The following is a 22,118-nucleotide window of genomic DNA, read 5'->3' on the forward strand; positions in this document are numbered from 1 at the left end:
AATCCACAGTAGTCGAGCACAACAAGAAGTTGCAGCCACATACTCAGCTTCAGCAGTAGATAGGGCTACTGAAATTTGCTTCTTGGTAGCCCATGATACAAGACATGAGCCAAGGAAGTGTGCCATACCTGAGGTGCTTTTTCTATCCACTAGGAAACCTACATAGTCAGCATCGGCATATCCTACTAGATTGAAATTACTACCTTTAGGGTACCAAAGACAAATTCAGTAGTGCTCTTCAAATATCTCAATATCCTCTTGACAGCAGTCAAGTGAGACTCTTTTGGATTTGCCTGAAAACGAGCACATAGCCCTACATTGAAAACAATGTCAGGTCTACTAGCAGTAAGATACAAAAGTGAACCAATCATACCCCTATACAACTTCTGATCAACTGATGAACCAGGTTCATCAATATCTAATTTAGTGGCAGTTGCAATAGGTGTATCTATTTCTTTAGAATCCTCCATTTTAAACTTCCTGATTAGTTCTTTTGTATACTTCTGCTGATGAATCATGGTTCCATTTTGACTTTGTTTGATCTGCATCCCTAAGAAGAAGTTAAGCTCACCCATCATGCTCATTTCAAATTCACTTCCCATTAGTTTTGCAAACTCTTTGCTTAGCTTGTCAGTGGTGGCCCCAAAGATTTATCATCAACATAAATTTGTACAACAAGAAGGTCCTTACCTTTTTCCCTTAAGAATAAGGTACTATCTATTTTACCTCTCTTGTACCCATGTTCCAGTAGGAATTTTGACAGTCTTTCATACCATTCTCTTGGTGCCTGTTTGAGTCCATAGAGAGCCTTGTCCAGCTTGTACACATGTTCAGGACATTCTTTGCTTTCAAACCCTGGAGGTTGCTTAACAAACACTTCTTCCTTCAAATAGCCATTAAGGAAGGCACTTTTGACATCTACTTGATTAAGAGTGAATTCCATATGTGCTGCAAAGGCTATGAGAAGCCTGATTGCCTCTAGTCTTGCAACTGGAGCAAATGTCTCATCATAGTCTATTCCTTCCTCTTGGCTGTAACCTTGGACCACCAACCTTGCCTTGTTCCTTGTGACAGTTCCATCTTCATCAAGTTTGTTCCTAAAGACCCATTTGGTGCCAATGACTGATCTATCCTTGGGTCTTGGAACTAGGTGCCAAACTTGACTTCTCTCAAACTGGTTTAGCTCATCCTGCATTGCATTCACCCAATCTGCATCCTGCAAAGCCTCAACAATATTTTTAGGTTCAATGATAGATAAGAAAGCATCAAAAGCACACATATTCTTTAATTGTGATCTGGTTTTGACTCCAGAAGTTGGATCAGTGATAATGTTCTCAATGGGATGAGAACTTTGATACTTGTGAGGTTTTACAACCAACTGGCTTCTGCTGGATGTTTCAGCAATTTGATGAGGAACAGGTTCATGAACAGGTTCCTTCAAGGAGTTTATTTCAATTCCCTTTTGATTTCTTCCCCCTGTCAGGTTGCCCTGTAAGGAAGAACCTGTTCCATTACCTGTTCCTTCTGCAGGTGTCACTTTGACTTGAGCTGATGCTTCAGCCAAGTCTTTGACCAGTCCAATGGCTTCATCTTCATGTTCTTGTCTCTCAGAAAGAATGTTAGTTTCATCAAATACTACATGCACACTTTCTTCTACACACAGAGTTCTTTTATTAAAAACTTTATAAGCTTTGCTATGTGAAGAATATCCCAAGAATACTCCCTCATCACTTCTGGGATCAAACTTTCCTAGGGAGTCTTTTCCATTATTGTGCACATAGCACTTGCAACCAAAAGCCCTAAGATGGGATATGTTTGGTTTTCTCCCTTTAAGTAACTCATAGGGAGTCTTCTCTACTAGAGGTCTGGTCATGCATCTATTTATGATGTAACATGCAGTGTTTACAGCCTCTGCCCAGAAGCTGTGAGGCAATTTGCTAGATAGTAACATTGTTCTAGCCATATCCTCAAGAGTTCTATTTTTCCTTTCAACTACTCCATTTTGTTGTGGAGTCCTGGGGGCAGAGAAATTGTGATCTATGCCATTTTCATCACAAAATTCAGCAAACTTAGAGTTTTCAAACTCAGTTCCATGATCAGACCTAATGGATGCAAGATGATTTCCTAATTGTTTTTGAGTCTTCCTAACAAATGCAGAAAACATGTCAAATGCTTCATCTTTGGAAGTTAGAAATAAAACCCAGGTGAATCTAGAATAGTCATCAACTAGTACCATTACATACTTCTTTCCACCTCTGCTCATGGTTCTCATTGGACCACATATATCCATATGAACCAGTTCCAACGTCTTGGATGTACTTACCATTTTCTTGGATTTGAAGGATGACCTTACCTGCTTCCCCCTTGCACATGCCTCACAAACTTTGTCTTCTTTGAACTTGATATTAGGTAAACCTACAACCAAGTCCTTGGAGACTAATTTGTTTAGCTGATTTAGACTGGCATGACCAAGTCTTTTGTGCCATAGGAGGGGATCATTAACTAACACACTTAAGCAAGTGAGTTCATTTTCTAAAAGAGTTGACAAATCTACAATGTAAATATTGTTAACTCTTTTTCCCTGCAAAACAATCTTGTCAGTAGTAAGGTTAATCACAAAGCATTTGGTGGAGGTAAAAGCCACAAGGTTACCTCTATCACACAATTGTGACACACTTATTAAGCTATATTTCAAGCCATCTATCAGGTAGACATTCTCTATGGAATGAGAATCAGTCTTGCCTACCTTTCCAACCCCAATGATCTCACCTTTCTTTCCATTGCCAAAGGAGACATTACCTCCTTTTAAGTCCTCAAGTGAAAGGAACTGGTCCTTGTCCCCAGTCATATGTTTTGAGCAGCCACTATCCATATACCATATTTGGCTCCTCCCTTTCACTTGGACCTGCAAAAGGAAATCAGGGGTTAGTCTTAGGAACCCAAACTAGTTTGGGTCCCTTTCTATAAGCAAAAGGATGAATTAAATTCCTTCTTTCCCATCCTGGCAACTTATTCTTTTCTTTAACAAAAACTTTATTCTTTTGACTGGCCATTTCTTTTGCATTACATTCATATTGGTAATGGCCAGTCTTACCACATTATGTGCAGATTTTATTTTCAAGAAGAGTGAGGTACTTGCTTTTTGGATCCCATTTAGGAGCTTGAGTCCCATAGCCAAGTCCTCTTTTGTTACTGTTGTGATGCTCTTGCAACCAAGAAAGAGCATCAAAGGCTTTGTTCCACTTGCAAGTTCTGTCTAGTTCATATTTTACCTTTCCTAGATCTTCTTTTAAGACTTTGATAAATTCATCTTTCTTGTATAATTCATCTTTCATTTTTCCCAAATTTTCTTCTAGAGTGAGACATGTGTGATCAGCTATCTTCTTTCCTGTTCCTAATTTCAATTTTAGATTTTCAGACCTAAGTTCTAGGACACTGTTGTCAAGTTCAAGAACCTGGTTCTTCAACTCAGCATTTTTGCTATCACTCTCATTGGCCCTAGACTTTAGACTTTTAAATTTTGCTTTTAGAATCACACATTCCCTAGACAGAACTTCCTTCTCATATTAATTATCTCAGACTCATCAATGAAGTCTGTTAATAGCTCAGCCAGCCTTTCTTTAGACAAGAATTTAATCTTGTCTTTGAGATGAAGAATACTTACCTCTTGTTCATCATCTGATTCTCCAATTGCCATTAGTGCTTGCTCCTCCTCATCTCTATCTTCTGAGTCTTCATCTGAAGTTTCTCCCCAAGCAGCAACCATAGCCTTGGTTGAACCTTTGTTTCTCTTTGGTTGAACCTGTTCCTTCTTCCTGTTCCTTCGTTCAGCTCTTTCTTTCTTCCACTCAATTTCCGATTGAGGGCAGTTTTTGATCATGTGGTCAGTCTTACCACACTTGTAGCATCCCTCATTGGTCTGTTTCTCCGGAGTTCTTGATTTGTTGGAGTTTGTACCTCTTGAAGAACCCTTTCCTCTCATCAGGTACTTCTTGAAATCCCTAGTGATCATAGCCATTTCATCATCTTCCAAATCTGCACCTTCAGCAATTCTGAGAGCTAAGCTTCTCTCCTTTTTGGGGGTGTCCATCTTTATGGTTTGTCTACTCATTTCATAGGCAGTTAAATTTCCAATTAGTTCATCCAGTCTGAGGGTAGCAATGTTCTTGGATTCCTGAATGGCAGTGATCTTGCTTTCCCATGTGACTGGCAGAACTCTTGTCAGAATCTTCTCAACCTTGTCTTCTTCAAGGATAGTCCTTCCAAGAGATTCAAGTTCATTTGTCAAAGTGGTGAATCTAGTATACATCTCCTGGATAGTTTCTCCTTCCTTCATAGTGAAATTCTCATATTGAGAATACAGAAGTGTTCCTCTTGATCTTTTCACTTGAGGTATTCCTTCATGAGCCACTTGTAGAGTGTCCCATATTTCCTTAGCAGTTGTACAGCTTTGGATCCTGCTGTACTCGTCTGGTCCTAGTCCATATACAAGCCACTTCTTGGCCTTAGCATTTTTCTCCCATTTCCTCAGGTCCTCAGCAGTACAATCAGCCCTTGTTTTTGGCACATCAATTCCTTCAGCATTCTTCTTAGTGGTTGCTAGGGGACCATCAGTGACTATGTCCCAAAGTTCATAATCTTCCCCTATAATGTGATCTCTCATTCTGTTCTTCCACCAAGAATAGTACAGACCATTGAAAAGTGGAGGCCTGACAGTGGATTGCCCTTCCCAGTTCCCAGGTGGTGCACTCATTGTTGATCTTCTCCTAAGGTGTTAGCCTCTTCAAGGATAACCTGCTCTGATACCAATTGATGTTCTAAACGTCAATACCACACAAGAAGGGGGGGTGATTTGTGTGGTACCTAATTTTCTCACTAGAAGAACCTGGTTCTTCTAGATGTACTTACTATGACTGTTTGCGGAATTAAGAGTGCATAAAGTAAAGAATACAGAGATTTTTACGTGGAAAACACCTGGCTCAAAAGGTGAAAAAACCACGACCTACTACTCAGTAGGATTTTCCCAAACTTCTACTAAAATCACTGAGCCAAAAACAGCATTTACAAACTCTTGTAAACCTAAGGATTAAACTCTAATCCCAGTGTGGCACACAGCCTCAACTGTTGCGACACCTTCAAGTTAACTCTAACTTGAATACTCAAAGTACCTAATACAATTGCTTCTATAAAAGCTGAAAGGTACAATATGAAAAACACCTACTACAATTGAACTAGAAATAAAGAAAGACACAACGGAATTGGTTCTTCACTCTTGGTTCATGTAGCTTCAGATTTGCACACTTGAATCACACTCAAACTGCTTGCAAAATCGCCTAGCTCTTTTGCTCTCAATTTAGTTTAACTTCTGCGTATGTGCAATACCTGTAAAAGAGAACAATCATTATTATTTATAGAGTTAGTAATCAGAGTTTGATTAAAACTCGAATTGCTGATCCTTCATCAAATTCGAGTCCTAGAACAACTCAAACTCCAATCCTTATCCTTGATCGGGATGTAATTCTCTTTACATAAGGAGACTTCAACTCCTTATCCTATGCAACCTTTTCGATCAACTCAGAAGATATTGTTGCTGATCCTTGAGACTTATCTTCTTCACACGTATGTCACATGTGTAAGCATATCAACACTGTGTCTCACATGATGGACCTGGTTCATGACTGAGTTCATTTTGTCAATCTTCAAAACTTCATCTGAACTTGGGCCAACAGTACAAAATGAAGAAAAGGAAAGGCAAAAAGAAAAAGAAAGAAAATCAAAAAGTCAAAAAGAATGAACAATGTTGAAGAAATGAAGGGATTCAATAAAAGTAAAAAGATGAAAGGCGTGGAAAGACAAGAAAGGAGAAAAAGGTTTGAAATGAACAAGAAAGAGTGATGGTGTGTCTCTCTAACCCCCAAGAAAGAAGTAAATGACTCAAAGAGTCAAGAGAATGTGTGCCAAAATGAAGCAAATGAAGTGCATAAGGGAAGATGAAACCTTCTTAGACCAAATATATCCTACCTTGAACCAAAAGCCTTCATTGTATCCCCACAAAAGCCCTATATGAACTTGAGTTGAGTGAAGCTTACATTAGTGGTGACTAACATATGGGGCAAGCTTATGGTACTTAGAGCCGGACTTGTGACCTTACTTTGAGAGAGATGAGTGTGTGTTCCACAATCCTCGTTCTGAGTGCTACAATCTAAAAGTGAGGTTTTGCTTAAGGAAGAGTGAGGAGTATGAGTTTGGGTTCCACAATGACCAAAGTAGTAGAAGGGGCTTCCTTGATGAGTTGAGCCAACTCTTGATGCATTTGTGTCGCACTAAAACCATGGTGCTTAAAAAGGTTGAATGTTGTTAATGATTCATTTGAGTTAAGGGCAATTGTTAGCCCCAATTGATGTTAGATGAGGTCACTTTAGGTCAGCTGAATTTTCTTGGTTTTATTCTTAAGGAGATGGGACTTACTTTGTTTGCTTGAGGACAAGCAAAAGCTTAAGTTTGGGGGAGTTGATAACTAGGGATTCTAGTCTATTTTATACTCCTTTTTTATTGAGTTTTGGATTAAAAGTGTATACAAGTAATCGCGAAGGCTTACATGTTGTGCTTGTTTGCAGGGTTTGGTCAAAAAGTGACAAAGAAGTCAAAACCAGCTCAATAAGGAGTGAAACCTGCACAAGTGACAAGAACAAGTCAAAGCACCGCTGACCGCAGAAAATCCACTACGGCTGCAATAGACCCACCGCGGCTGCGGTCCATTTAGTGCGGTCCGCGGTGGAGAAGATCAGAGAAGATGCAATCCTGGAGTTTCAAGCAATGCGGCCCGCGGTAGATTCTTCGCGGCCACAATAGCCTCATCGCGGCCGTAGTCCATTTGTTGCGGTCCGCGGAGAAGGGATTCAGAGAGCTAGGATTTTGGAAGTTTCAAGACACCGCTGACCGCGGTGCATTTTGTGCGGTAGCGGTAAAGCCATCGTGGCCGCAGTCCATTTGTTGCGGTCCGCGGTGGCTAGATTCAGAGAACAAAGATTTGAAGCTAAAAAGCCTGACCGCGGCCGCAGTCTATTTTCCGCGGTCCGCGGTACCTCCGTCAGGGGTATTTTTATCCAGAAAATTTGGCCTTGTATAAATACTTCTTTTTCATATTTTTAGGGTATCTTATCTGTAGCTGAGCACGTGAACGCCATTTTTTAGCTATTTTGAGAAATTTTGTAGCTAGCTTAACATTGAATCTTCAAATCTTAGCTTGTATATATTTTATGGGTTATTATTCATCTCAATATCTGATTTCTTCCATTATTATGAGTAGCTAGACCCATTAGCTAGGGTTGTGGCTCAACCCTAGTGTGGCTATTTGATGGGTCTCTTTTTTTACGGCATAGATGTTTATGGGTGGTTGATATTTTGCCTGATTTGTGTTTTCCATGTTGAATTAGTGGTTGCAAACACTAATTTGTGCCTTTTTGACTTGGGCTCTTCTTGAGAAAGAGAGTTTGAGTCTAGGAAAATCAGGCCAACAAGGAATTGAGGCGTATTCAAGAGATTGATAGCCCCAATTAAAGGGTTAAACCTAGAGATAGTAATACCCGACTTGAGCCTATATTGCTTGCACAATTTTGACACCTAATTGGTCTTGAGAAAGCCAATTAAGGCAAAGTCACTCAAGCTACCGAGAGGTATAGAGTGAGTAGTTTCGTGCATCGGCTATATCGCAATCCCAAACATAACAACTTTGCCTTAGACTTTAGAACCTGTCAAGTATTCACCTAGGGCAAAGTCACTTCCCTAGTGCCTTTCCATAAATTAAGAAAACCTCACAAAAAGATATCATACTTAGCTTAATTTCAGCATCATTAGTGATAATCTATATTAATGAACCATCAACGCATGTTTAGAAGTGTAAACAATTACTTTGCATGTTACTAGTATAGATAGGAACTCAATTTCCAAACACTCTAGCTCCCAGTGGATTCGATCACGACCTTCTCGGGTAAAAGCTACATCGACCGTTCTTGCCACTTTGTAGTGGTGTAGGGTTGGACCCGATCAGTTGCCTTGCCTATAAATAACTAGCGAATTTTAGTTATTATCTGCGCTTAACCAAAACAAATAGTAACACTTTCCATAAAGCAGTGTATTTTTTTCATTAACAAATGTCAGAACGCATTTATGCACCAATGTGCTATTGTGGCAAACGTTGTATGGTGTCAGACTGTTGGGAGGATGGTCATGTTGGGCGCAGATACTGGATTTGTGTAAACATGTTTGGAGGCAACAACGGAAACAATTGCAATTTTGAGGTATGGCTTGATGAACCCTGTAAGCAGGAATGCTACATACAATCTTTGCAGTATTATCATGATATGAACAAAAGATATGAACGTGATGATATTGAAATGAAATGAGAAATTGCGGAGTTGAAGGAGAAACCAAAAGAGGCGGAAGAAGAAAAAAATAACCTGGAAGAGAAACTTAAGTGGTTGGAGCAAAGATTACTAGGCGGTCGTGACTAAACAATGATATGTATGTGTTGAGTGTAGTACTTTATCTTTATATTTTCTGTGTCATGTATTTTCATTAGTTGTACTAAATTTAAATTATGTTAAGTTGCTATATTTGTGTTTGTGTTGTAGTATTAAAATAAAGAAGAACCGGGGAAATAAAAACATAATGGGCATATAATGTAAACATAAAAACTTGTAGTTATTATTTACATAAAATACAAAAAAAAAAAAATCAATGTGTCCCACAGCCTATGTGCTTCAATGCAGCCGCTGTCCTGAGGCGCATCTCAGCCCGTCCGGTTACGCTATCAGGATCACCCCCATCACATCGCCTCTTTATCGCATGATGCGCTGCAACATGATCGTCATTAGTGCCGGCATGATCGGTAGAAGGGGCCGTCGGTCCAGTAGAAACCTACAGAAGAATAATTCAGCTCAGTATATGAAAATATATATTAGTAAAGTACCTAGAAGATTACCCTCCGCAATTGCGACCCGAAGATCGCATTTGCGATCACTACCTTCCCCAGACTCACTTCGCAATTGCAAAGATTATTTCGCAAATGCGAAATCTGTGTGGCCCAGCTACTCTTCGCATTTGCGATGAGTAGCTCGCAAATGGGAACCCCCAGAGGTCGCAAATGCAATGCCTGATCTCGCAAATGCGAGATTAGAGGCCTGCAACAGAACTAAAAATACCAGCAACATTTCTAAATCCAATTTCACTCCGTAGCATATCCGAAACTCACCCGAGCCCTCGCGGCTCTAAACTAAAAGTGCACACAAGTCTAAAACATCATACGAACTTGCTCGCGCGATCAAATCGCCAAAATAACACCTAGAACTACGAATTTAGCACCAAATCAAATTAAATTTTCAAGAAAACTTTGAAATTTCTATTTCACAACCGGACGTCCGAATCACATCAAACCAACTCCGTTTCTCACCAAATTTCATAGACAAGTCAAAAATATGTTATTGGACCTATACCGGGTTCTGAAACCAAAATACGGACCCGATATCAAAAAAGTCAAACCTTGGTCAAATATTTCATTTCATTACGCCTTTAACTTTCAAATTTCGACAAAGTCCGATATCTCGGACTAGGACTTCCGAATTCAATTCTGGGCATACGCCCAAGTCCCAAATATTGACCGAAGTCAACTCATTTGAAGTTTTTAGGCAAGAATTCTTATTTTTATCAACTTTTAACAAACAAAACTTCCCGGAAACACGCTCGAACTGCACACGAAAATCGAGGAGGGTAAAAATGAGATTTTAAAGGCTTCAAAGCGCAGAATTAGGTTCTAAAACATAAGATGACCTTTCGGGTCATCATAGATCCATCTGCTCGTTCATCTCCCTCATGAATCTCATGAGTTCGGTTTTGAAGGGATCATTACCGTTATCGTTACCGGATCCGCTGATGGTACCCCTGGCTCTGTCGAAACCGACCACACCCCTCGGGGTGTTGTTATCAACTCTTTGAGCCATTTGATTTGCAGGAGCGCTGGGAGGAATTGGGCCTCTTCCATTTGCGTTGTTGGAAGCACCTAATAATGCCTACTTCAGTTTTGTCATGTCTTGGTCCGGCCTCGAGAGATGACCTACGATGGCTTTTTGTTGCTCTCTCAAGATCCTTACTGTTTTCGCTACGTGTTCGTCCTCCCTATCATCGGGAGTTGGCTCCCGCACATGTGGGGGATACTGCCTGCCATGGATCGGAGTTGCCACGTCTCCCTCATTGCGGGTGTCACTAATTGAATCCTCGTGTTGAGATAGATTTTTGTGCGCCTCAACATTGTGCGCGATGTTGCCATCGTTAGCTGCAATTTTCGATTTTTGCTATGAAACAAAAAATCAACGAGTTAGTAATAGATGCAAGGATCAACTCAATTACGCAACTGTTTAAGCCCCATGGTGGGCGCCAAACTGTTTACCTATAAAATGGTACAGTTGAATTTGTTACATGGTTTATAGACAAGCGAACCGATTTGATCCAAAAATAATAAATAAATAAGATTAAAGATAAGACTTAGCGTAAAAATCAAAGGAAATGGAAAGTCTGGCTCCGGGAGCGATGCCTCCGAGGATAGATATAGTAGAAATATAAAGCAGAAAATGGAGTTGTACTATTTAGCTTGAGAATAGAATATAGCATAAGTTTTGCGAGCGATTTTGTCCATTTACAATGGTTGTTGAAACTACTATTTATAGCTATACCGAGGAAACAGGACCCTAGGATCAAGCCTCTCTTAAATAACAATAAAGGGGGTCATTAATGAATATGTAATGGCATACCACGAATACCAAAATTTTTTGCAACGGCCGCCTTTTTAATACTAAAGAATATTCTTCATTAAATGTCATCTGGTGACAAACATTCGATCTGCTCCCGTTGATTACGCTCCCTTCGGGGTTTATGCCACACCAGCTGCAGTTGTTGCCCCCGGTCTTGGTTCTTACTCGATTCATCTTCCGCCTATCTCCGGTTCCACGTGTCACGCAATCATTCGATTGTTTAATATAAACCAAGTTTACCCTATACACTTATACTATCAAATAACTTAATATGAGACAAATTATTTATACCCCCAACTTTACTTTAAAGATTAAAGTTCTTTCAACTTTGAATAATAGACATTCTCCACCTTTTATTCTATGTAATGCCTTTTTATATTATGTATAATCTTTTATTTTTCAATCTAGGTATTTTACCTATAACTTAAGTAATTTTATATTTTACTATAGAATTTTTAAAGTTCATTAGCATTATAAGTTAGAAAATCCTTTTATGAATTTGTTATAAATCTAACACTACATTTTTATGATTAATATTTTAATATTGCGTGCATTGAATATGTATATATGTCTATATATATATTTAAGTTTCACTTCTCTCTTGTTCTCTATCGTCTATATAGATAAATGGTTTATTGTACTAAATAGAATATAATAATTTTGTATTACCTACATTGAAATATGTTTATAGAATCCTCTCTCTTATTTTTCACTTGGATAAATAAATATTAGAATCTTGATTGCTATTGATAAAATTAAATTTATTTATTATGCCCATTTATTTCATTATAGGACATCATTAACTTATATACTTAATTACTATTTCTTTCTATTCTCTTTTTGTTTCGATAATACAATTTATGTTCTTAAGAGGCAAGTCTGTTATATCGATTAAAATAACAAAAAAAATTGTGATTTTAAAAAAGAACAAAAACATAAGGTTGATAATATAAGGGTAAAATAGGTATTTTAAAAAAGTCAATTGAAAAATTAAATGAAGGGAAAAATATCTACATTTAGAGTATGTTTGGAAAGCCACCATGTAATTGGAATTGGTGTAATTACTAGGGTAGTAATTACACAGCCTAGTAATTATACAGTTGTGTAATTACGATGACCTGTTTTTAGGTCATAGTATAATTACAGTGTAATTAGAAGTTTACTATTTGGTTGCACAAGTGTAATTACACAGTTAGATTAAATTATAAATTAAGTAATTATCAAAACTTACAAATAAATATAATAAAGCATATAAATTTTTACAAGTATAAATGATATTATATTTGATATTTAAGATGTATATTTTTTTCGTGAATATACATTTAAAAAATAATTTATATATATAATTTTATATTAATAATATTTAGTTTAGAGACTTACAAAAACTAAATATACGTTTTGTTAGAACATCATGGAATTCATGATTGATAAAATAAATTAATATTTATAAATATAGTGTTATAACATTATTCAAATATTNTTCCGATCTATGTTTGACAAAACTAACCTATCAATTCTAACTAAAAAATGAACAACATACAATGTGAACCAATACTACTAAAACAAGTAAATTGGAACCATGAATAAAACACAATTTCATAAATAAATAAAAAAATAGTTAAACATATGTCAAATTCCAACGTAATAATAGTAAGTCCCACTGCAACTTAAGATTAGGAAACATGATAAATTTATAACCAAATTCAACAACAGAATTCCACTTTAATTGCATCATTTATTATATGCCAAGTTATTAATGACTCATTATTTCTTATATTAGGAGGTGTAGTTTCAAAATATAGAATAATAAAATAAATAAAAGATAAAATATAAGCAATTACATGGAATCACAAAAAGTAAAGATGGAGAAATAAAAGATAAATAATGTACAAAGAAAAATATATTTAAAATTTCAAAAGAAATTAAAAAGTAAAAATAAAATTAAAAATTAAAATGATAGAAATAAAAAGTTATAAAGAAAATAAATTAAAATAAAAATAAAAAAGAAAGAAACTAAAAAGCAACCTTGTAATTACACAGTGTAATTACCACCAATTCTCACCTCCCCCTTGAGAATTGGAGAATGTAATTACACCCCTCCAATTACACCCAATTCCATGCTGACCAAGTAATTATTTGGCCAAACAAACATGCCAAACTGTGTAATTACACTCAATTACACCCAAATCCATTTCCAAGGTGGCTTTCCAAACAGACTCTTAAAGTTGAGGGAGTAAGGTGTGCAAATTATTATTTTTTACCTATTTAATATGTAATACTAGTAAGTTAATAATCTTTTTTATCCTATTACCAAATCAAATTTAATTGGAATTGGAATGTAAACCCGAGAACGGCCTAGGTATTTTCCCTTTTGACATATTTTCGAATTCATGAATATCCCGAAAATATTCAAACGCTTTATGTAGCGCGTGTTGAAATCCTTTTCCCAACGTTCACCGCTTTCAACATCCCCACGAAATCTTCCCTCTATATATAAAGGGAGTCGGGAGTATTACAGCTCCAGAAAAAGTTTTCTTTAAAGACAAAAACCTCTTTCCTCATCTCTCTACATCCCCCGCAATTTCAAAATCCTAAGCTTAACCCTAGTCCCTAAATTCCCGATCAAACAATCAATCACTAAAGCCCTGTAGAACAGATTAAATTAAAAATCGTGCAGTAGTGAACTGCAATATTTATTTTTGCTTACTAGTTTTAAACGATGTCTGCAATTGTTTGCCGCAAGAGATCATATTTTGAAGAATTACAATCACCGTCGCCGACGTCAGCGTCACCGCCGGTTTCAAAGAAGCTTCGTTGTTCTTCCTTCACCACCTCTCCGGTTCACTTCTCTCCGCCGTCCCCTCTGCCGTCTCTCTTCAATCAGCTGAGAGCTTTATTTCCTGATATGGACAATCAGGTTTGTCTTTTTTCTTTATCTCAATGTATATAATTTTGGCTGGGTCTGTAATGGTTCTGATATTTGTTTAATCGTAGTTGTAGAATGTACTAATATTGTTTATTATTCGTTTTTATTATATCTATAATAATGCAAATTATTAGTATTTGAATGAGACGGGTCCAAGTGAAGCCGAATGAACAAATTTTGGCTGGGTCTGTGCTTGTTTTTTGTACAATTTCTTTTCAAAAGTAACTTCTTTTTTCAATTGTACGGCTCTTTGAGTGGCGGAGTCACGGCCGATGAAAGGGGTTCAATTGAATTGGTGTAGATAGGACAAAAGATAATCTTTTCGTGTGTGAGATATATATATATATATATATATATATATATATATATATATATATATATATATATATATATATATATATATATATATAATTCCTGGATCCGCTAGTTAAAATTCCTGGATCCTGCCACTCTTGAATGTGATCACTGTTTTCGAGGAACAATGTTAAACACGAAACCATAGGTTATGTTGTTCAATATTTTCATCTGTCTAACATTATTACTTACCAAAAGAAAAGAAAAAAGATAATTCTATTTTTGTCGAGTATCTTGCTCCTTCTGATGCTTAAGAATGCAGTTTTAACCTGCTTTTCCTATGAATTTCAAATGCTTTTCTTCAAAAAGGTTCCCACAAAATTGCTTCGTGGTCTGACCTATAGTAAAAATCACAAAGTTGCCATTTCTGTAACATACTAGGTATAAAGATTCATTTGATTACTTAGTCAATTAAAAAACCTTTTAGTTTGGCTGTTGTCTATGGAGTCACCAGGTACTTATTTTGTATTCATACTCTTCAGCTACTTGAGAAAGCATTGGAAGAATCTGGCAATGACTTGGATGCTGCTATTAGGAGCCTGCATGAGCTTCGCCTTGGATATGCAGATGGAAAATCGGACACGAAAGCTGATGGAGAGACGGAAAATGGTAAGTGAATATCAAAATCCCATCATATGTTCAAAAGATTTGTTTGTTTATCATATACTTGGTGTAGCTCAGAGGGATGAATCCTAATTATGTGAAGTTGGAATATGTTTACATATAGACTCACACATACACACGAATAATGTATACCTTTCTCGGCTTTTTGGCTGAGATCAAGTATATATCCACCCTACTGTTATCAATTGACTCATCAGTTACACAATGGTGCAAAATTGTCCTGGGAGAAATACAACTTATCTTCCTTGACAGAAATAATGTGCAATTAATGAATGAAAAGATGTATCTACAGTTGGTTAATATATCAGTGGCACGCATGGATGGTTTGTTTACATATTTATTGAGGTGGCAATGGCACGCATGGAGGGAACAGATACTGGATCTTGTGACTGGTAACACTCATTTGTTACAGATAAGTGTATCTGTGTTGTAGGTGTCAATTTTGGTATCAGCAACGGATAGTGGATCTTGTAACCGGTATCACTCATTTGTTACTGATAACTGATAAGTGTATCTGAGTTTGAAAAGTCAATTTTGGTCCATAAATATGCAACCCATCCAAACTTGAGGTTGGCCGGTTGGGATATGACCCGCATCAATCCATATTGACCCAAGCAACTTAGGGCGGGTTGGATTGTAACTTGTTTATGAATTTAACCTGCTTTAACCCCGCAAATTCTAACCAACTCATTTATTTGACACCCTAGAGGTGTCAATTTCAACTCATAAAAGTGTAATCGCCCAACCTCAAACCTGAGCTTGGTAGGTGTTGTTATGACCTGTTGCTCAATTCATCTTGACCCAAATATGTGTATTCGCGCGCATACATTTTCTTGTATACATGTATATATGGTTATCATAAAATTACGTGTATACATTTGCGTATTTAATTTTAACAAGTATTCGAGTATTTGTGTGTCTCTGTGGTGTATGGAGTACTTGTTATCATGGACATGCCACTTCTCAAGCTTATAGTTAATTCATTTAAGAAGTTGACTTTATTTGTTTTTTTTTTTTTTTAGGGGTGGGGGGGGGGGGGTTGGGGTGGTTGTTGTAGTAGTATTGTGTTAATACATGATCAGGAACATGATTTCCAATTATTCTCAAAAGAAAGATTCTGAATTTTCATGAAAAATTGGCAGGTATGAACCCCACCAATGTGCCGGCTGCTCAGTCAGAAGATCCTTCTGAAAACAAGTTTCCTGCCAATGGTGCAGAATGGGTGGAATTGTTTGTGAAGGAAATGATGAGTGCTACAAGCATAGATGATGCCAGGGCTCGAGCTACCAGGCTGTTGGAGAACTTAGAGAAATGCATTAGTTCACGTGCAGGTGCAGAGGCAGCTCAAAATTCTCACAAGGTTGGTATTGGAAATGCATGTTTCCGTTTTAATCCACGAGTTCTAGACTTATAGGCAATGAATTTCTTGCCAAGGATTGGTGGCAGGAAACATCACTAGTTGATCACGTTTTTTGGATATAATTACTATATATATAAGGTTAAGAATATATTTAGTAATGTTCTCTATACATTCCAAGACTCGTTTCCTTGATTTCATTAGCAACATTAGTGGACTGTGGTGCTTCAGCTGTATGAGAATTACCATTAACAATTCTGGGATTACCCTTTGACGTGCTAATTTATTGACTTCAATTTATTTGTTCTTTTGGGTGTTGACTGTTCCTCAATTCGCAGGAAAATATTATGCTGAAACAGCAAATAGAAGTGCTTCTCCGAGAGAATACAATTCTCAAGAGGGCAGTGGCCATTCAGCATGAACGTCAGAAAGAGTATGATGAAAGGAACCAGGAAGTGCATCAATTAAAGCAGCTGATTGCTCAGGGTAAAGAGCAATTGAGAACTCTTGAGGTAAACATTCCAACTTCATAAACTTCTCACCCTAGCCATGACATATGACAAATTGAATGATTTTATATTTTCTCACAATAGTTGAGATTCTTTTTTGCTGATCTGCACCACTAATAGAAAGTCTGATTGCATTTCTTGGTCTAAGTGCTTGTCCAAACCCTTTTTGATAATAATCATGTTGAAAATAGTTGATGCTTAAACAATATACCTGTGTATTCTAGAATTGTCGTCTTAAGTAGAGCTGTCAAGGATAGGTGGATAAGTATTGCAATATCAAAGGAAATTGTATAGCTATAGAATTTTATCAATTCGGCATTCTTTTACCTCAATAAAAAAGGAGTTCATTCAATGTGACAGGCAGAGATTTGATTATAATTGGAATGCAAAGTATGTCGCTGAAGTACCTTTTCCTGAGAAAAGGGTATTATCCTCATTTCTATAATGTTGGAAACTTAACCTCCAATTTGGCTAACAGAAAATTACCTAACAACTGATGTATTGATGAACATCTCAGTTACTAAATTGTGTTTTCAGACTTTCCTTTTTTGAGAATAAAATTAATACCAAATGCGTTTTAAGGGAAGAAAAACCATAGGTGTTGTTGCTGAGCCATCTAGTTTGGCATTTAGGTGTAGTTGATGAATTAAATGCCTTTCTGTAGTTTACTCTGTTATGTTCGCATGACAAGAACTGCAAGGTATCGAGCAAAAATTTCAAAATGTTAAAGAGTATGATCATTAATATCCTTCTGTAAGACCTTTTATCATCTTGTCAAACTATTATAATCTAACAATACCTTTCGCTATTCAACAACAATAACAACATACCCAGTGTGATCCCACAAGTATCTGGGAAGGGTTAGTTTACGCAGAACTTACCCCTATCTTGTGGTAGAGAGGTTGTTCGCACAAACCCTTGGCTCAAGAAAAGCATTTGCAAAACAGGTTGAAAAATACAACAGTAAAAAAGCTAAGATGAAAGAAAGTACTAAAGAAAATAAAAGTAATGACAACAAAATAGTAACGATACCCAAAGTAAAAGAAACAACAGTAATAATACGGAGAAGAGGGAGCAGATAAGGTGCTCTAAACTAGAAGCTTAATCTCCCACAGAAAAGAGAGAAATCGGTCGACTGCCTACTGGCCTTCTACCCTAATCCTCGACCTCTGTGCTCTCCTATCTAGGGTTATGTCCTCGGTAAGCTGAAGATGTGTCATATTCTGTCTAATGATCTCTTCCCAATTCTTCCTCGGTCTACCTCTCCTTAGACCTACCACTGCCGACAATACTTTTTGCTATTGTTTCATGAAAACTTTTGTATCTTCATATCAAACTATTCGTGAAGTTTGTCCCACAGCAAATTGTTTCAGATTAAACAATTATGTAGCTATTGATGTGAAATATAGGCAGGTTTAGTTGAAAAGGATTTGTAAAAACTTGCAGTGCTCCACCTATGAAGGAGACTTTTAAGATTTACTTTATCCAGAAAAAAGTAGACCTTTCAGTTTTAGAGAATTGAAAAAGATACAAGTTTATCCGCTCTTAACTTTCTGATTTAATTTTCATGTCACAGATCAACAATTATGCTTTGAAAATGCATTTGAGGCAAGCTCAGCAAAGCAACTCTATCCCTGGATTCAATCCTGATGTGTTCTAATGTGCCGAACTTTCAAAGGAAAAGATGGAGCCCTGATATGGATGTTTTACGGGACATATTCTTTCTGTTGTCAGATCTTAGAGTTGTAAGGTTTCTCTAGGCCAACTTGTGCTGATGATTCCAGTGAACCTGCACACAAGGGACATAGCCAAATTTCCAATGTTGAAGGCGTCAAATCAGTAATCTTAGTGATGGAAACAAGCTGAAGTTTAAATTATGATTTTGTTTCTTTCAGTATGAATTTTGTGAGGCCTTCAATTGATATACAAAATTAATAGACATTATTAATAGGCGAAAGGTCTTTGCCATACATTTTTCTACACTGAATGGTTGATCAACATCGATCATGATACTCCATGTCTATGTTAGATGAGTGGTGTTGCTGCTAATAGTCGTATTTTCGTTGATCTTTGTAATTATAACTATTGGTATTTTGAGATGAAACAATATAAATAAATTAAGATGTCTTTGATAGTTATCGCTGGGGAATTTTTTTATTCACACCGTGTGTTTATTAGAGCAATGGGTGCAGGTAATGGCCATTCACCAGCTTAGCTTAAATTAATTTTTTTTTTTTTTTTTTTTTTGTGGGGGGTGTGGCAAGACTAGCTTAGCTTAATTAACAGTAGTAAACAGTGATATCGTGCATAAATCTTAGTTCTCAATTAAATGTTAGTCGAAACTTAACAATAATCTTTTTTCTCCACCTAAACTAAGTGAAACTTTTCCTGCCATAAGTTATATTTCAGCTGGAACACTGTGTACGTAAGCAATTTTGTCTGAGCTGACATATTTTAGGTGTTGGTGAGGATTACACGAAGGTGAATATCTAAGTTCCTGATTCAGCATAGTGTCATAGCAATCATAAAATTTGCAGCAATCTAGACTTCACGGCAAAAAAAAAAAAGGAACTTTGGTGCAGGATAAAGTTGTTACTGTGTGAGCGGATTGGAGTGGAAATAATCTCTACCTTGTGATCGTGTGACAGGATTCAGGTCGCAAAAATAATCTCCTGTATAGATATAAGATAAGGTTGCATAAATAAAATGTAGTTATGATCCTTTATCGGAGCCTGTGTATAGGGGGAATTAGTGTACTGGTCATTGGTTTTCTTTTTTTTAAGTGTTGATTTAATAGCTTTTTCTTTTTCCTATCATACATAAACAACTCCGCAAAACTGCAAAACTACTACTAAGAATACCAATACTATTCGAAAGTATGCAATAATCTGCAAAAGAAGGGACAATAGGAAAGACCTCCGAATGTCTCCGACACAGGATTAAGTCTGTCTTTTTGTTTAGGTATCACTAGATATGTTAATTGTGTTGGATTTTTATGTATTTAATATATTAAATACTTAAAAGAGGGTGAATGGGAAATAGAGGGAAATAAAATTTTTGAGTGAAATTTAAGTTTCCCCCCTTGGTAAAGGGATATTGTCCCATATTGGAAGAGGAAGAGGTTTTTTATGGGTATATAAGCAATTGCTCTTCTTCTAGCTCTTAAAGAGTTGAGAAGAAGGCAAGCCTCGTGCCATCGTTGTCGCTCGGCTCCGCTTCGGCTTCGGTCAATTGATTGATTAATTTTTTGGACCAAATTAATTTGTTAATAGTAAAATATTGATAACAGAAAATTAACTACCCTCTTCAATTTTCCCTCTTTATTGTTGAGTAAATAGCCATTTATGTAAACAACACTATTCTGCTCAGAATTTCCATACGATTTTCTGAGTTTCTCCTCCTTCTGCATACTTTTAGCATCAAACAAAGCAACAGTAAGTGTGATTAGCTACCGAACTTTGTGTTCGCTGAAACACTGGGGTTTGAAGTACCACTACACCAGTGTGTAATTCGTTCTATCCTGGGAGAAAATAATCCATAACCTTGGGTACTAGGAGGGGATTAAATTCCTTAAGTAAATACTGTGAATTCAGTGGACTCGAATTGGTTTTCTGTTATTTCGTTGTTCATTTCTGTTTATGTTCATTTATATTTCCAGAATTATTTAACAAATACAGTATAATAACAAGCTTAAGGAATTTAATATATTTTCTGTATTTGTACTCACTGTTTCTGGAGAGTAAAACCTGTGTGGTTATGTACTCTATTAAAATCTACGTGATTTTAAAGTTTGTGTCATTCTTTTACAGAAATGACTAATGATAATGTGAACCAAGCTGTTCCAATGGTGACTGCCAATGCCTCAACAAGCCGAACGACACCGGCAGCATTGGCACCGGCGGAGAAACCCGAAAAATTTTCCGGGATTGATTTCAAGCGCTGGCAGCAAAAGATGTTCTTCTACTTGACTACTCTAAGTCTCCAGAAGTTCATCAAAGAAGATGTTCCTGTGCTGTCCGATGAAACTCTAGAAACTGAACGCTTTCTCGTGATTGAGGCGTGGAAGCATTCAGATTTTTTGTGCAAGAATTATATTCTAAGCGGGCTGGAGGATGCTTTGTATAACGTCTACAGTGGCGTGGAAACGTCAAAGGAACTGTGGACTGCTCTTGAAAAGAAATACAAAACCGAAGATGCCGGGTTGAAGAAGTTCGTTGTTGCAAAGTTTTTGGACTACAAAATGGTAGATAGCAAGTCTGTTATTACCCAAGTCCAGGAATTGCAAGTGATTATTCACGATCTCCTTGCTGAAGGTATAAATCAAATTAATATTGACGTTGAAAGTAGTAATCTTAGTATTTTTACTAACAGAAATTTCATTGAAGGTCTTGTCGTCAATGAAGCATTCCAAGTAGCAGCGATGATTGAGAAGTTGCCTCCTTTGTGGAAGGACTTCAAAAACTACTTGAAACACAAACGCAAGGAGAAGTCCCTTGAAGATCTCATTGTTCGGTTGAGAATCGAAGAGGACAACAAAGCTGCTGAAAAGAGAGGCCGTGGAAACTCAACAATAATGGGAGCAAATATTGTTGAAGAGAACAAAAAGAGGAAGAAGGCTTCTGGACCGAAATACAACTCAAACAAGAAGCGGTTTAGTGGAAACTGCTACAATTGTGGAAAAACCGGACACAAATCTACGGAGTGTCGTGCTCCGAAGAAAGACAAGAAGAAGGGTCAAGCAAACATGGTTGAAAAGCATGATGATGTTGATGACTTATGTGCCATGCTTTCCGAATGCAACTTGGTGGGTAATCCTAAAGAGTGGTGGATTGATTCTGGAGCCACTCGCCATGTTTGTGCTGTTAGAGAAGCTTTTGCTACTTATGCTCCTGTTGGACCCGATGAGACGATCTCTATGGGAAATGCTTCAAAGGCCAAGATTGAAGGATGCGGGAAGATATTTCTAAAAATATCCGGCAAAGTGGTGACTTTGAACAACGTCCTTCATGTTCCCGAGATTAGGAAAAATTTAGTCTCTGCTGGACTTCTTGTTAAGAATGGTTTTAAATGTGTTTTTGTTTCCGATAAGGTTGTAATAAGTAAGAACGGAATGTTTGTAGGAAAATGTTACCTCACCGAGGGCCTTTTCAAGCTGAATGTAATGGTTGTTGAAAATAATAATAAAATTTCAGCTTCGTCTTACTTACTTGAGTCAAATGAATTGTGGCATATACGTTTGGGTCATGTTAATTATAAAACCTTGCGGAAAATGATTAATTTGGAAGTATTGCCTAAATTTGAATGCGACAAATCAAAATGTCAAATATGTGTGGAATCTAAGTATGTTAAACATCCTTATAAGTCAGTTGAAAGGAATTCAGATCCTTTAGACTTAATTCACACAGATATTTGCGATATGAAGTCAATACCATCTCGCGGTGGAAAGAAGTATTTCATAACTTTTATTGACGATAGTACTAGATATTGCTATGTTTACTTACTTAATAGTAAAGATGAAGCAATAGACGCATTCAAGCAATACA

The 22,118-nt window shown here is 36.9% G+C and overlaps 1 protein-coding gene across 1 annotated transcript; it reads left to right on the forward strand.

Moving 5' to 3' along the window:
- Positions 1-13,238: 13,238 nt before the first annotated feature.
- Positions 13,239-18,713, forward strand: LOC109208363. Its single transcript, XM_019371466.1, has 5 exons — positions 13,239-13,722; positions 14,568-14,694; positions 15,852-16,069; positions 16,405-16,578; positions 18,152-18,713. The coding sequence occupies exons 1-5, from the start codon at positions 13,525-13,527 to the stop codon at positions 18,233-18,235; spliced, it is 801 nt and encodes a 266-aa protein (XP_019227011.1). The 5' UTR covers positions 13,239-13,524; the 3' UTR covers positions 18,236-18,713.
- The last annotated feature ends 3,405 nt before the right edge of the window (positions 18,714-22,118 follow it).

This window comes from Nicotiana attenuata, unplaced genomic scaffold, assembly GCF_001879085.1.
Source record: "Nicotiana attenuata strain UT unplaced genomic scaffold, NIATTr2, whole genome shotgun sequence".
NCBI lineage: Eukaryota > Viridiplantae > Streptophyta > Magnoliopsida > Solanales > Solanaceae > Nicotiana > Nicotiana attenuata.